Here is a 15,513-nt window from a genome sequence, read left to right as displayed (position 1 = left end):
AATTGATTCTGCCTCCAGAATTGATTCTACTTGAAGCTAGAAATCGTAGCTTCCGATTCTAAAATTGATTTTTACCCTCAAATTCTTTGTTCAACTCATTTTGTATGAATATATTCAAAGATAAATCAACACAATTCTATCAAAATCAATATGTCATTGGCAAACTCAATTCTTTCAAAATCAATTCCAAACACATCCTAAATATTCTTATGAATTATTCTTATGAATTACTAGTGGACAATAATTAATCAAAAGTAACCGATGAAGACACGATGGTATAAAGATGGTAGATAGCAAAAAAAAAGAAAAAAAAAACACAAAGACATGCAGAATCTTAGCTGGATCCACCATTACCCAAATTTCACCTTCTCTTGTTTTCATTTTTCCCCATTCAACCCTTTTCCACTCTCTCTCTCTCTCTCTCTCTCTCTCTCAACACTCCACACTCACACTATAACAAAACCAGCTAGAAAAAAAGAAAAAAAACACATACACCTCAAAAATTCACAATGTGTAGTTTCTATTTCTTCTTCATCTTCTCCATAATCTTCTTCTTCTTAACACCATTAACATTATCTTCAGAACCAAGAAGATTCCTTCATCAACCTTTTCTCCCTCAAAACTCACTCTCACCTTCTCAATCACCGAACCCATCTCCACCTTCTCAATCATCATCATCATCATCACCAAATCCAAAACTACCATTTTCCACAACTACCCCTAACACTTCTTCATCATCAAATACAAATACACCCCCTTTTTTCCCAACATACCCTCCACCACCACCTTCACCTTCTTCTTTCGCTTCATTCCCTGCTAACATCTCTTCTCTTATTCTTCCTCAATCCTCTAAACCCAAATCTTCTTCTTCCAAACTACTTGCCGTCGCCATTACCGCCGTCATCGCCGCCGTAGCTGTTGTTTCTATTTCAGCTTTCATTTACTGCCGCAGAAGAAGAAAAAGCTTCTCCGGTGATGATAAAACACTCAGATCCGATAGTAGTATTCGTCTTTTTCCTCGGGAAGGTGGTGGTGCCGGAGGCGCCACTACCGCCACCACCGTCGTGAAGTCGAGGAATGTTTCTTCTAATAGCTCAGAGTTTCTTTATCTTGGTACCATTGTTAACTCTCGTGGTGATGATCTACCTAATGGTGGCAGTGGTGGTGGTCGGAATCCTAGAAAAATGGACTCGCCGGAGCTTCAACCGTTACCGCCGCTTGCGCGACAAGGTTCACGGCGAGTTTACGATGAAGGTGTGAATGGTGGTGAGGATGAAGAAGAAGAGTTTTATTCGCCGAGAGGTTCTTTGAACGGAATTGGATCGGGTTCTCGGAGAGTTTTCGCCGGAATTTCAGCTGAGAATTTGGTGGGTCGGAGTAGTAGTGAATCTACTTCATCTTCTTCTTATTCATCTTCTTCTGTTTCACCGGATCGTTCTCATTCGATTAGTCTCTCGCCGCCGGTTAGTTTAAGTCCAAGAAGATCACAGTCAAAGTCGCCGGAAAATGTAATCACACCGCCACCGACACAGCCATTACTTAGCACCGACGGTGGAAGAAGCTCGTTTTCTTCATCAACAGTTTCTTCTCCACGAGCTTCTTCAAATTTGAACGTGAAGTCTTCTTGTTCAATGTCTTCAACGCCGGAGAAAAATTTCGCCGGAGAATGTCAATCACCGTCTTTATCACCTTTGAATCTTTCACCGATGAAAAACTCAGATGGGTCTTTTGTTAAAGTGGAAAAGACTCAATCTTGTAATGAAGATGGTTCTTCTCCGAGATTATCTAATGCTTCTAGTGGTAAATCTTCTTCGGCGTTTAGTTTGCCGTCGCCGGAGAAAATGACGATGATGCAAGATCATAATAATCATGGGTTGGATCAGTCTCCAACTATTTCAGATGTTTCAGATCGGTTTAGACATTCTCCTTTGTCATCATTACCACTTTCGCCGACGCTTCTATCATCACCGGAGAGAGAGATGAACACGATGAACATGATAAACACGATGAACATGATGAACATGATGAACACTCAACCACCACCGCCTCCACCACCACCGCCTTCTAGGAAGCATCGGGAGATTCCTGACCTTTTAACACCAATTGCTGAATCACCAACTGTTTTGATTCAACATGGTGTTGTATCTCAAAGAAAACAATGGGAAATTCCGGTTCTTACAACACCAATTGCACCTTCTATTAGTGTTTCATCAGCTCCTCCACCACCACCGCCGCCACCACCACTGGCAATGCCGTTGCGACAAAGGAAGCAATGGGAAGTACCTTCTCCAACAACTCCTGTTGGTCAATCGGTGGTTTATAGGCCGCCGGAATTGAAACCTCCTTCGAGACCTTTTGTGTTGCAAACACCTCCTAATACATTGGTTTCTCCGGTTGAATTGCCACCTAGTTTTGAGGAGAATGCTGAAGAGGTTTCTAAACCAAAGTTAAAACCTTTGCATTGGGATAAAGTGAGAGCTAGTTCCGATCGTGAAATGGTTTGGGATCATTTGAGATCAAGCTCTTTTAAGTAAGAGTTTCAATTCAATTCAATTATCATCATCATGCTATTTTCATATTGTAGTATGTTGTTGATTCTTGCTTTTTGTAGATTATTATAGATAATTGTTATTATTTATTAGTTACTATTTTGGGAATGTTAGTTATAAGTAGTTAATGAACATGATGTTTATTTAGTACTATATTGCAATGTGTTTTAAAAATCTAAAGTGTTTTGGTTTGGTTTGGATTGAATTGGTGCAGGTTGAATGAGGAAATGATAGAAACATTGTTTGTGGTGAACACACCGAATCCAAAACCAAAAGATTCTACGCCACGTTCAGTTCTTGCACCTCAACATCATGAGGATAGGGTATTGGATCCTAAAAAGTCACAAAATATTGCTATCTTGCTTCGAGCGGTTAACGTTACAGTAGAGGAAGTGTGTGAATCACTGTTAGAAGGTATGCATTGTATTTTATTTTCCCTCAAGTTTTGTTGTGATTATTGATTAGATCCGTTGGTTCTACATTTTCTTAATTAAGTGCAGTAGTGGTTAAGCCATCACTTATGTTAAATCTTTGCTTCTTTTTGTTTCTATCAATATATATAATCCTTTTGATTAGATTTATTACCAACTTACACATCATTTTTAGTTAATGGTATGCAATTGGTAGTTACATTTTAAAAGGAAATAATTCGACAAACATCTTTTGCTTTGATTTAGTTTAAAAAGTTAGGTGGAGGTGTTATTATTATTTTTACATGTATCACTTGAATGAAGCTAGTGGACAATTTTGTTATGCTGTTTTGTTGCTATCTTATGGTTTCTAAAAAAGCATAATTTGTGTATAAAAGTGAATTGTTATTATGCATTTTAAAAGTTTTCCTATCATACCATTTTCATCATAAACCAATACCTTGGTTTGTTTATTGACATGTTTATTCAAGGTTTAAGACTTGGACATTGATTGTAAAAGATTTAATTTACATACACTGTCAATGTAAAGATTTTTACACTGTCAATATGGACGTTAGCATTAGATCATTAATCACGTTTGACTTTAATCATAATTGTTTCTAAAGTCACATATATGATTGGTTGTTATTTGCTTTACACCGACAATTTATGGCAATTAAACTCTTAAGTAAATAAATCAATTTTCCTTTTTAACAGGTGTTACTGATACACTTGGAACCGAACTACTTGAAAGCTTGTTAAAAATGGCGCCAACCAAGGAAGAAGAGCGTAAATTGAAGGAACATAAAGACGACTCTCCAAACAAACTCGGTCCTGCTGAGAAATTTTTGAAGGCAGTTCTCGATGTACCTTTCGCATTTAAAAGGGTGGAAGCTATGCTTTACATAGCCAATTTTGAGTCTGAAGTGGAGTATCTTCGTAAATCGTTTCAAACTCTAGAGGTAATCATATCGTAGTATAATCCGATAATGATGTCCCATAATTCGTGGTTCTTCGCATTTTCTGATTGGCACACATTTGCAGGTTGCATGTGAAGAGCTACGAAACAGTAGAATGTTCTTGAAGCTTCTAGAAGCTGTGCTCAAAACCGGAAACCGCATGAACGTTGGAACAAACCGAGGTGATGCACATGCATTCAAGCTCGATACACTTCTCAAGCTGGTTGATGTCAAAGGTGCAGACGGAAAAACAACTCTTCTACACTTTGTTGTACAAGAAATCATTAGAACCGAAGGAGCTCGTCATTCGGATACTACTACTAATCAAACACCGGCTACAATATTGAGCGACGACACCAAGTGTAGAAGACTCGGCCTTCAAGTAGTATCTAGTCTAAGTTCCGATCTAGCCAATGTGAAGAAAGCCGCAGCGATGGACTCCGAAGTTCTCACAAGCGAAGTCTCTAAACTTTCAAAAGGAATCACACACATTGCCGAGATCGTGAAACTGAATCAAACGGCGGGATCAGACGAAACCGTTAAAAAATTCACAGAATCAATGAACAAGTTCATGAGAATGGCTGAGGAGGAGATTGTTAGAATTCAAGCACAAGAAAGTGTTGCTTTATCACTTGTGAAGGAAATCACAGAGTATTTTCATGGAAACTTGTCTAAAGAAGAAGCTCATCCATTTAGAATCTTCATGGTAGTAAGAGACTTTTTAAATGTTCTTGATAGGGTATGCAGAGAAGTTGGTAATATAAATGAAAAGACCATGATTAGTTCAGCTCATAGATTTCCAGTTCCCGTGAACCCTATGCTTCCACAACCACTTCCTGGATTACATGGAAGGAGAAATTACAGCTCCTCAGACGATGAGAGTTCGTCTTCTTAGTTCATGTTTGGATTGACGGTGAGTTTGTTAAGGATCAAAATGTGTTACCACCATGTTTTAGCAATCGCGGTGCATACTGAGATTTTGTCAAAACTCGCTGTGATTCTGAATATGCACTTAGCTGTCTGTATATCCCACTAGTGTCACAGTGACATCTTGGCTGCATTGTCTGTTAGGAAAACAACCTTTAACCAGGTGATTTTGATGGGGTCATGGAGGGTGCATTATGGTCTTGGCCCAAATGAATATTTTGTATTTTTTTTGTTAAATTGTAAAAATCCTTGTAAAAGATTTGGGTTATATATATAAAATAGATTATATTTATAGAGTAGAATATTTGGAAAAATAAACTTGTAGCTTTTATGAATAGGTTATGTATCATCATAGTGTTTGTTGTGTACAAAGCTATTCAATGACACCACTTGGTTGCCAATGAGCTATAATAGATAGACTGTAGTTTTCTGAACATGACAAATATAACTTCTGAATGAGCCACAAATGAGATGAGTCGGTTGAGCTGAAATATAACTTGTCAGATTGGCTAAGGATTTTCTGTCACATAAAATATGTTACAGCAAAATAATTACTATAGTCAAGACAAATAAATACCACTAGTACAAAATATAAGATTTGCATCTTATACAGCTTGGTATTTTTGTATATATATTTTTTATATAAAAAAGGGGCTAATGTCCGAAAGAAAGAGATTACAACAGAATTAAACGAGGGGAAGCTATTTCCAATACATCAGCAGCTAGTAAGTAACTAAAAACACTCAAGGCAAATATTAAAAAAATCCATATCCATATCCCATTTTACAACCCTAATTTGCCAACGCATCCATAGTTCACACTGGTTAGCTTTGTGGTAAAAGTGATGAACAACTACTTCTCAATCCAACTGAAGTAATAGCTTCCTCGCTAATAGCCTTCACAACAATAACAGAATCCACATGTAATTCTACCGCTCTAAAATTAAGGCGTCTGATCAAAATTTAACCCTTCAAACAAGCTCTGCTATATACGCACTCCCGTTGCCAATAAATTTGGAAAGTTCTCCTAACCACCTTCCATCATTTTCTCTTAAAATTTCCCCACATCCAATAACTCCACCATTTCTTATCAATGAAGAAACTCCAACATTTAATATGTTACAATTAAGGTGTGCAGAAGGTTCTACCAGAGGTACCTAACTCACTCACATGATACCCATATGTTTAAAAATATCAATTTATCAATTTATAATATAATACTCCATATAATATTAATTAGATCCTATAATTGGAGGTATCTTATTTCCCCCTACAAAACTGAGAATAAAAGTATCTATCCAACATTTGTACTCATTATTTGTTACTTAAAATAGAAGTATAATAACATCTTAAATAATGTGACACAAGTAAAATATACTTGAGTCTCTTAATTATTTTGTTCCGAGTTAAGTTTTTTAATCGTTTAGTTTAGAGTTTAATTTTTTATTAATGTTTATAGAAAAATATTGTTAGGAGATGTCAATATTTTCTAACAATATTTAATTTAATATTTTTCTACAATTATATTTAAAATGACACTGCAATTTTTTTTATTAAACTATAAAGATTATCATAAATAATATATATAAAGGAAATAAAGTATGTGTACTAAAATTGTGACACCGACCAAAAATGTTATGAAAAGGGAAGGGATTTGTATCTTGTGGCAGTGTTTTTTGTTTATTTCTTCACACTCACAACAAGGCATGTTCCATGTACTAAATTGAATTGAATGCATATGCATGTGGTAGAAGAGTGGTAGTGTAGTAATAAATAAATAAATATTAGTATCTCTCTATGACATGATCATTTGCATGTAACTACAAAAACATGTGAAGAACAACAAAGCAGAAAAAATAAGAAAATAAAATAAAACCTAGACATTGGTCTTCTTTGTCTTTGACCACAGCTGGTGCTTATTGAAAACAGGTTCATGCACAAGGATTGTTGTTCTTGTTGGTTTATTCAAGCCGTTGAAGCAATAGGTGTGGGAATTCACTTGTGACTTTTATGACCACTTTCATAAATGGTGACTATATTTTTTAGAAGTAAAAATCACTTTCATAAAAATCACTTTCATATATTTTTTAGAAGTTAAAATTTAGGGGTGTTCGTGGATCGGGTTTAATATTTTTTTTGTTAAATTTGTTATATGACCAGACCAAAGATAATTTGGTTGAGGTTGGTGTAAATTCCGTATATTTTATGTCAAATTTGAACGACGTAAATGAGTTGGTTTAGATTGGACCCGCACTCGAATGAGTTTGGGTAAAATACAGGTTGAGTTATCGGGTTGAACAAATCATTTGAAACTCACAATTCTATTTATCTTTAAAGTTGAAATAAGGATTTAATTGATGTATGTTTGTTTAATATAAATTACATCCTCATTTTCTGTTGTTTTAATCAAATATCAATTAAGTTGTTATCTTATTAAATCGTGAAAATAAGGAGACTATTAATCTCTACTTCTAATAGATGAAAATGTTGTCTTGAAGTTTTGAACATTTTTAAGTAGTTCTATGGTTGACTATAATCCATGTTAGAATTTGTGGAACTCATTTGATCATGCTAAACAGTGCTCCCGGGGCATTTGTTAAGCATATAAAAAATGGAAATAAAAAATAAAAGTAATATTGAAAAAACAACTTTTGATTCTTTTGAGGTGTTGAATGCACGTATTTCATGGCAGAATTTCTATTTTTAACCCGGGGGCACTGTTTAGCATTTTCCTTAATTTTTATTTACCAACTTTTTTCATATTTAGGACTACCATTTTCCCCAAAAAAACAAATTACCTTAGGTTAATGATATGGATTATAGGACAAAGAAAATACTTCTGGAAAAATCAACTTGCTCTGAATACCAGGAATTAAACAAAACACTTAGGATGTTCAATGTCCAACTAGTGTTATTTATGTTTGGACCGTTGGTATTTTTAACTAATTTCATTAAAAAGAAAACACTTTAATATTGAGATAAATTATATAGACATGTCAAATTGAGATAAAAAATATTTTCCTAAATAATATCATGTCAAATTTGTCACGTTTTTGGGTTAAGTAGTATAGTGTCCAAAATTTCATCTTTAAGATGAATAAGTGAAAAATTTAGAGCTTAAAATCCAATCTTTACATATTGCAATGAGTGTGTCAACTAAGTTGATACAAAGACGTCAAATTTGTCACTTTTCTTTCTCAATTTACTTTCTTTTCTTCTATAAATCTAAATTCTCAAATGCAAACGCCTTACAACAAGAGTACATACGTTTTTGCCTTCATTTTTTCTTTTAATTTAATAATCACTTTGCATTCAAGAATCCAAAACAATTATTCATTCATCTCTTATGTAAGACATTTGAATATCATTCATCTCTAATTATTTAACAAAAGTTATGAATTAACACAATTACGTAGGGGTGGGCATGGTTCGAAAACCGAACCGAACTGAACCAAACTGTTTTCAAAATTCATAGTAACCGAATCGAACTGAACTGTTTGTCTTTCAAACTGAACCGAACCAAATTGTTAAAGTGATTCGGTTTTATGGTTTTTAACCAAGTCATAACTAATTTTTTACTAAAAATAACTGAACCATCAAACCAAACCGAACCGAACCAAACTGATAATCATGAACTGAACCAAACTATTTCAGTTCAGTTTTAAAACCGTTAGTTGTGGTTTGGTTCGGTTTAGTTTGGCGGTTCGGTTTGGTTTTTGGGTTTTTTGCCCACCCCTACAATTACGAAATGTATTATATTGACATCAATACAAAATGAACATAACTTAGGTACCGTTTGACCCAATTGTTTTAGGTGTAGAAGCTATTTTAACCATAAAATTAGAAACAATAACTTTAAAACTAAAATTAAATTGCTTGATAAATCTTATTTTTTTTTTAGAAAAAGGTTAAAAGTTTTTTTAATTATTATAATAGAGTTATGTATGTTATCAATTTGAGAAGAAAAAGTGAAAACAAATATGAAAAAATGGTTAAACATAAACGACCACAATCGTAATTTTGACTTTTTTTTAATGAAAAGAAAAGTATTTACTCCATTTTTAATCATTGGGATGTAAAACTATGGTGAAGATCTAGAGACAAATGTAGAATCTGGATTCAAACTCAGACCGCTCCAATAATATCTCTGAGATGTCTTAATATTTTCTTTTAATTTAATTCTTAAATTTATAGACCGATATTTTAGGCAAAGATCTTATGGAGTAATCTAATACCAGTACGTTATTATAGTACAATATTCTTAACTTTATAGACTGATACAGTATTTTTTAGGTAAAGATTTTATAGACTTAAACTTAATCTAATACCAGCAGTATGTTAGTACAATTTATGGCACAAAAAGGGGGTTTTCACGTACCCCCACTGCACATGTGCCAACCCTCCCCCTCTCCTATTCCAACATCCCCATTTATTTTTGGCCACCTCGATCATTTAGAGTGAATTCATAAACGAATAAAATAAAATTGATTTTAAAAGTATATATAATGTTATACATTTTCATTTTTATTGTTACGATGAATTAACTAAATAGTTTAACTCAGTGTTAATAAATAAGAACTTTTTTCTATAAATTAATGTCACCACTGACGATGACTGATTTTACCATCTCACTATTAATATTAATCAATTTAGATGAATTAAATCCATTAATTTGATTATGTTTTTTTTTTCTTCTTTAAATGTTTAAATAACATTTACAAAGTCATAAACTTTTATGCTGTCATTTACATACATAAGAGATCACATATCTACGACGGTATGATTGCGTCATCCTCTCCATGTACGATGCTTTCCAAATATGAAAGTTCCTTAGGTTTATGGTGGAGTCGGTCACAAAGATATTGAATAAAGAAGAAAAAGGAAACAAATCTAATTTTAATATGTTGGGGACTTGGTTAATATAAACATTGAGTTAATTTTGTCACTTTTAATATCGTAGAGATTTAATTGTAATATTAATAGATATAAAAATGAGTCAGGATCCGTTGACACCAACTAGTTTGACACCAAATGTTACACCTCTCAATAACGTTTTAACCGATGTAAATTTTATAAAATCCACCGTTGGATTGAAAGTTTACATCATATAGATCATTTGTGTAAAATTTCAGACAAATCCAAAATCATTTGATATGCTATTGAGACACATAAAGATTAACGGCATTTAAAAAAATACAAAAACCGTTAATTTTGATGTATCTCAATAACATATCAAATGATTTTGGATTTATTTGAAATTTTACACAAATGATCTATATGATGTAAACTTTCAATCCAACAGTGGATTTTATAAAATTTATATCGGTTAAAACGTTATTGAGAGGTGTAACATTTGGTGTCAAACTAGTTGGTGTCAACGGATCCTGACTCTATAAAAATACATGATAAGTATTACGTAAGTGGTTTGTACCATATAATTTAAAGTAAATCAACACTACTTCCTCATCGGTCAAATTTGGACTGCACCAAAACAGTCCAAATAAGTACTGCACCATAAAATTTTCCTTTTAAGTTATTAGAGGTGGATATGCTTGAAAGATAAGTGGACTATGCTTCTCTTCAACCAGATAAATGGAAATTTATATTTGACAAAGAACATGCAACGAAAGAAAGATTGTCAGTGACTTTAAAAATAAGCTTTGAAGCCATCAGACTAGCCCTCTCATAACATTAGATTGCTGCTGTAAAATATTTTTTTGGATAATTGATTGCTGCTGTAAGTTTGTAATCACTAATTGCTATTGAAAATATATAATAGTAACATTTGTTTGCTGCGGTTTGTTATTGTACTACTGTTATATTCTACGTTTTCATTCTATTAATATTGACCTCTTGAAATTGTAAGATAATTATTCTCATTCTATTATTATTCCCATTGGTTGGGTAGTGGCATTGTATTGTTCAATTATTCTTATTCTTTTTTTTTTTGACAGTAATTATTCTTATTCTTATTATTCGTATTATTAACATTTTTATTGTGTAGATAAACGAAATGATAAATCATTATAAATTTACATACACATTAAAAAGACCGTAGTTTAAAACTCTGGTAATGACGTTCAACCTATATCAATTTAGGAATTTTTGTCAGTGAAATTTAAATTAAATATGAAGTATATCTTGAAACTTAAGTATAAAGAAAACTCCTATTAAGTTTTCTTTATAAGTATATCTAGGAGTTCCTAGGTAGAAGTTGCATTGGGTAGCGATTAAGTGAGGAGTTGTAAACGAGTGAGTTTAGCTTCGAATTAATACTGCTGATAGTGGACTTCATTCCTGGATTGGTATCCCCAGAGTAGGTAACGTTGCACTGAACTGGATTAACAACTCTCGTGTTTTATTTAGTTTACTGTCTTTGTTATTTGTATTCTGTGTAAAGACAAGTGTTGACACACTTTGATCAACACCTGTCTACTGCGTGACAGACAAGTGTTGACACACTTTGATCAACATCTGTCTACTGTGTGCCAGGAATTTCATAAGCCATAAGACAAGACGCTTAACCATTAAGCAGAAGCCATAACTCAAGGCTTAACCACATAACAGAAGCAACAAAGCTTAACCACCATAGGGTAGAAGCTAACATCAACACATCCAACAAAAGGCACAAAGTTTAACTATCAAGAGTACCAAACACTCATGACAGAAGCAAAATAGTGAATCTCAAAAGGTCCGATGGCTACAAAGTGGAGCAAACAATACTCAAGGTAATTAGCACATCAAATGACCAACAAATCAACGAGAAAGATCAAATAGCATGATTGATGGCTAGAGAGTGAAGCATCAATACCAATGTTGTGCTCAAGATGAGATAGCACATAAAAAAGCAACTCAAGAGGCTTTATCTGCATTTACAACATCCAATCAAATTAAGTAAAATAGAGAACAATGTACACTGCTATGCTATGTCAAGGAAATTGATTTTTGAATAAGAGTTGAGATTTCACATTTTATATATCCACAACATGTTGGTAGAAAACCCTGTTATATTCTGACCTCTCATCTATATACTTTTGAATATTTGAGTCATGAATTTTGTTTTTAGAGCAAAGAGTATTATTGTGTAAAGTTGAATATGTAGTTAAGTTTGTAAAAATTATTGAAAATGTTGCATTTTGAGATATGTAAGTATTTTGTCGTCAAGTTTTCGTGTATTTGGAACGGAAACAACTCTAGAGTAATCTATCTCCCTACGGTCTTCCCAAATAAACTTGACCACTTCCAATTACTATGCTATTTAATATTGAAAACCCACTAAACTATCATCAGTTGTCAAACTTGAGCGTTTTTGAGCCGTGATAAATCCCGAATTTTGGGCTATATAATTTATTTATAGTGCAGCCCTGCATCAAGCATAAATTGATTAAGCAACAAGCAAACACAATTTAGTAATAAATAGTTAATTTTGAAATGGAAATTAATACGAGGTGATGCTGTGTTCTGTTAATTATGTGAGTAATCTTTATTATTAATGTTCATCGTACGTGTGTTAGCCTTTTAAGTCTAATTTAACTGATGTATTTCTTAATTAATTTTTAGATTTAATTGCATTATGACCATATTGCACACTCTACAAGCCATATCTTAGGAATAAGATGGTCTTAATTTTCTAAACTTCTTTGCAAAGTCAACGATCTCTTTGACTATACTACCACCGGCATCAACCGATTATCTACCTTTAATAAAAGTTGATTGGTTAAAAGAGATAATTTTACCTATCACCAACGTCAATCTATCTGGTTCATTCCCATCAGTAAAATAGGCCGAAAATCTCCAACATGTAATGTAAAAGGTGTAAAATTGCTAAACAATAAACATGACTCCACGTCTCAATCATAAATACTAGATACATCACATAATTAATAAATTTAAAATAGGGTAAATGTCTATTTACTCCCCTGCAAAATTACATATTTTTCGTTTACCCCTGTGCAAATTTTTTTTCTGTTTAACCCTCTTCAATGTCAAGATTTTTCCATTTTGCCCCCTAAATGGACAATTGAGCATCTGACTGTGCATCTTTGCTGACGTGGCATGCACAAAATCAAACTTCACTAAATTTTGATCAATAATTCACCAAACTGGTATCAAAATGACCGTAATCGAGTTAACTTTCCACAGAATCAAACTTCATTAAATTTTGAGTTACAGAGAGAAATTAATTACCGTTTTAGTGAAATAAGGGGTAAAATTTCGATTTTTTTCAAAATAGGGGGGGGTAAAACTGTATTTAAGCCTATTTTCTTTTATGTTTTTGTTTTTGTGATTATATATTAATAACGATTATCGATTGAAATTAAATTAAAATAATTAAGAGTTAAATAATTAATTTTATTTTTTTCCTACTTTAATAATTTATTCAAATTTATTTATTTAATTTTATATTCTTAATTAAATCTATAGTTGTTGGGATTTGGGTAGTTGAAAGGGTAATTAATAAAGTTTTGCGTGTTAAAAGGATTATTGTTGGAATCCATTTCACTAAAAAGATGTTTATAGCTACAAACAAGAGTTTATTGAAGGCTAAATAGAAAAATTAGAAATAATTTTTTTTTTCTGTGTGCAAATCAAATGAACCAAGTCTCTATTTATAGGGAAAAAATGATGAATTTTGGTGAAAAAAAAATTTACTACGAAATAATTGACACAAATGATAAGGATGAGATAAAAATCTAAAAATCATAGCAACCGAAATATGTTGTCAAGTGGAGGAAAGGGACCCACTCCCTCCCCCACCATTTGTTGTTTCAACATGTTGGAACTTTTCAACCCCAATTGATTCACGTATGTTTCAACACCCTATTAAACTAACTAACCCATCGTAAACTGTCAACTATTGAAATGATTTTTCAACTAGTCCATTGTAAGTGGTCTTATGATCCAAAGTTCTTTCATGACCTAGTTAGTGTAGAGAAATTCTCGAGAATTATAGGATAGTAAATAAATAAAATAAAAAACTAGACCTTATTATATACTCCCTCTGTCCCAAAATATAAGCAAAAGTTGGGACGGAGGGAGTACTACTATAACTAACACTATCAAATTCCACTTTATTACATGTAGCCTGTATTATATTAACTGCTGAAATTGGTGCTAGCTACCTCTCTATCGTAATTGATGGCCATGTTTATATTAACTGCTGAAATTTGTGAAAGGTACTCTCTCCGTCCCAAAATATAAGCAAAAGTGGGTCAACAAAAGTGAATGTATATGGACTAAATTTTAAACCAAATTCATCAACTTTTGTTGACCTATTTTTGCTTATATTTTGGGACGGAGTAGTATGTAACATGTGGTCCAATATGATCTATTTGTGCCTATTTTAATTGGTTGGGCAGAGGCTCCAATCACCATAAATTCAACATTTTTTTTGTTTTGCACCACCAGTTGAATCTGGTTTGGGGGTCAGTTCTGGCATCAAGTGGTTCCAGCCCCCTCCCGATCGGGAGATCGAACCGTGGTCCTCCCTACAAAGTTCAGCGTCAATCATCACCGAACCAACTAACGATTGGTCCAAATAAAATCTACTTAGGCACATACATAAAATAGAAAAAATAAATATAAACTAATTTAATCACATAATCTAATATTAATTAATCGTTTTATATTTTAATTTTTTGAAATTATAAATGTGCGCCCAACACCTTTTATTTAATGTTGTGCTTAAGCAAGTGTTCCTCCAAATATCTAGTTATTTTATAATATTTTAATATTTATTTTGTTTATTTTTTGGTATCTTTGGAGACCAAGATAAATTCAGTTCAATGAGAATAAATTGTTCAAAATCTAGTCCATTCAATCTTGATCGGACATTCACGCACTCGGACGTGAATGACTGTGGTTGGTTAGTCACGGCCGAAAATTTAATTTCCATTTTGATGTTGTTACCTCTAAAGCACACACAAACATGAACACCAACTACGACACAAACACTAATACGTCGACGACACTGATAGTAATTGTGAAAATGACACAATTTAATGTATAATTATAAATGTTGGTGTCCGACACTAACGCGTATTCGACATCGGAACACGTCTAATTCGAAGAGTGTTCGTACTTTATAGGTTTATAGTCTCTTTGACTATAATTATAAACTTTTCAGATTTACATATTGAATACATAATATACTACCTATTGGTTTGACTGGTAATCCAAGCTCTGAAGCGTTTCAGACTCTGAAGTAACATAGCCTCTGAACCTTGCAACCTCTGAAGATTGATATAAGTTCTGAAGCATATGAAGCTCTGTTTTGGCTCTGATGCGCGTACTCTGTTCTTCTTAGCTTTTTAAAGGCAGTTAGCTAGTTTTCTTTGTACACTTGTAGTTCAGTTATTTTTGTTTGTCCTAGGTAGTTAGGCAGTTACTTTCAGTTGAAGTAACAAACGTGTATATAAATAAAATAAGACCCTTTGTGGAAGAATAAGATTTTACTTTTCCTTTATTCAATTTTCTGCTTAGTTTTCAATAAGTCATTTTTCTCTCAGATTATTCATTCTTCATTCATCTTTCATTCTTCTATGCTCTTTGTTTTAGGTTAACTCCCCAACAAAGTGGTATCAGAGCTTTCACGATCCAAGGGATGTTGATTCGGATCTTTCACCAAGAAAGAGAATCAAAGGTTGCAGTGATTCAATCATGGATAGGA

At 33.1% G+C, this 15,513-nt stretch overlaps 1 protein-coding gene across 1 annotated transcript; it reads left to right on the top strand.

Annotated features, from left to right (window-relative positions):
• Nucleotides 1-310: 310 nt before the first annotated feature.
• Nucleotides 311-5,256, top strand: LOC123884147 (formin-like protein 1). Its single transcript, XM_045933167.1, has 4 exons — nucleotides 311-2,530; nucleotides 2,764-2,963; nucleotides 3,677-3,921; nucleotides 4,004-5,256. The coding sequence occupies exons 1-4, from the start codon at nucleotides 510-512 to the stop codon at nucleotides 4,811-4,813; spliced, it is 3,276 nt and encodes a 1,091-aa protein (XP_045789123.1). The 5' UTR covers nucleotides 311-509; the 3' UTR covers nucleotides 4,814-5,256.
• The last annotated feature ends 10,257 nt before the right edge of the window (nucleotides 5,257-15,513 follow it).

The sequence above is a fragment of the Trifolium pratense genome, linkage group LG5, assembly GCF_020283565.1.
Source record: "Trifolium pratense cultivar HEN17-A07 linkage group LG5, ARS_RC_1.1, whole genome shotgun sequence".
Taxonomy (NCBI): domain Eukaryota; kingdom Viridiplantae; phylum Streptophyta; class Magnoliopsida; order Fabales; family Fabaceae; genus Trifolium; species Trifolium pratense.
The sequence above is the reverse complement of the archived record's forward strand: the minus strand, read 5'-3'. Positions and strand labels throughout refer to the sequence as shown.

Coding starts and splice junctions, on each gene's coding strand:
- LOC123884147 (XM_045933167.1), top strand. CDS start 510: ATGTGTAGTTTCTATTTCTTCTTCATCTTCTCCATAATCTTCTTCTTC. Junction 2,531..2,763: donor TTGAGATCAAGCTCTTTTAA/GTAAGAGTTTCA, acceptor GAATTGGTGCAG/GTTGAATGAGGAAATGATAG. Junction 3,922..4,003: donor AATCGTTTCAAACTCTAGAG/GTAATCATATCG, acceptor ACACATTTGCAG/GTTGCATGTGAAGAGCTACG.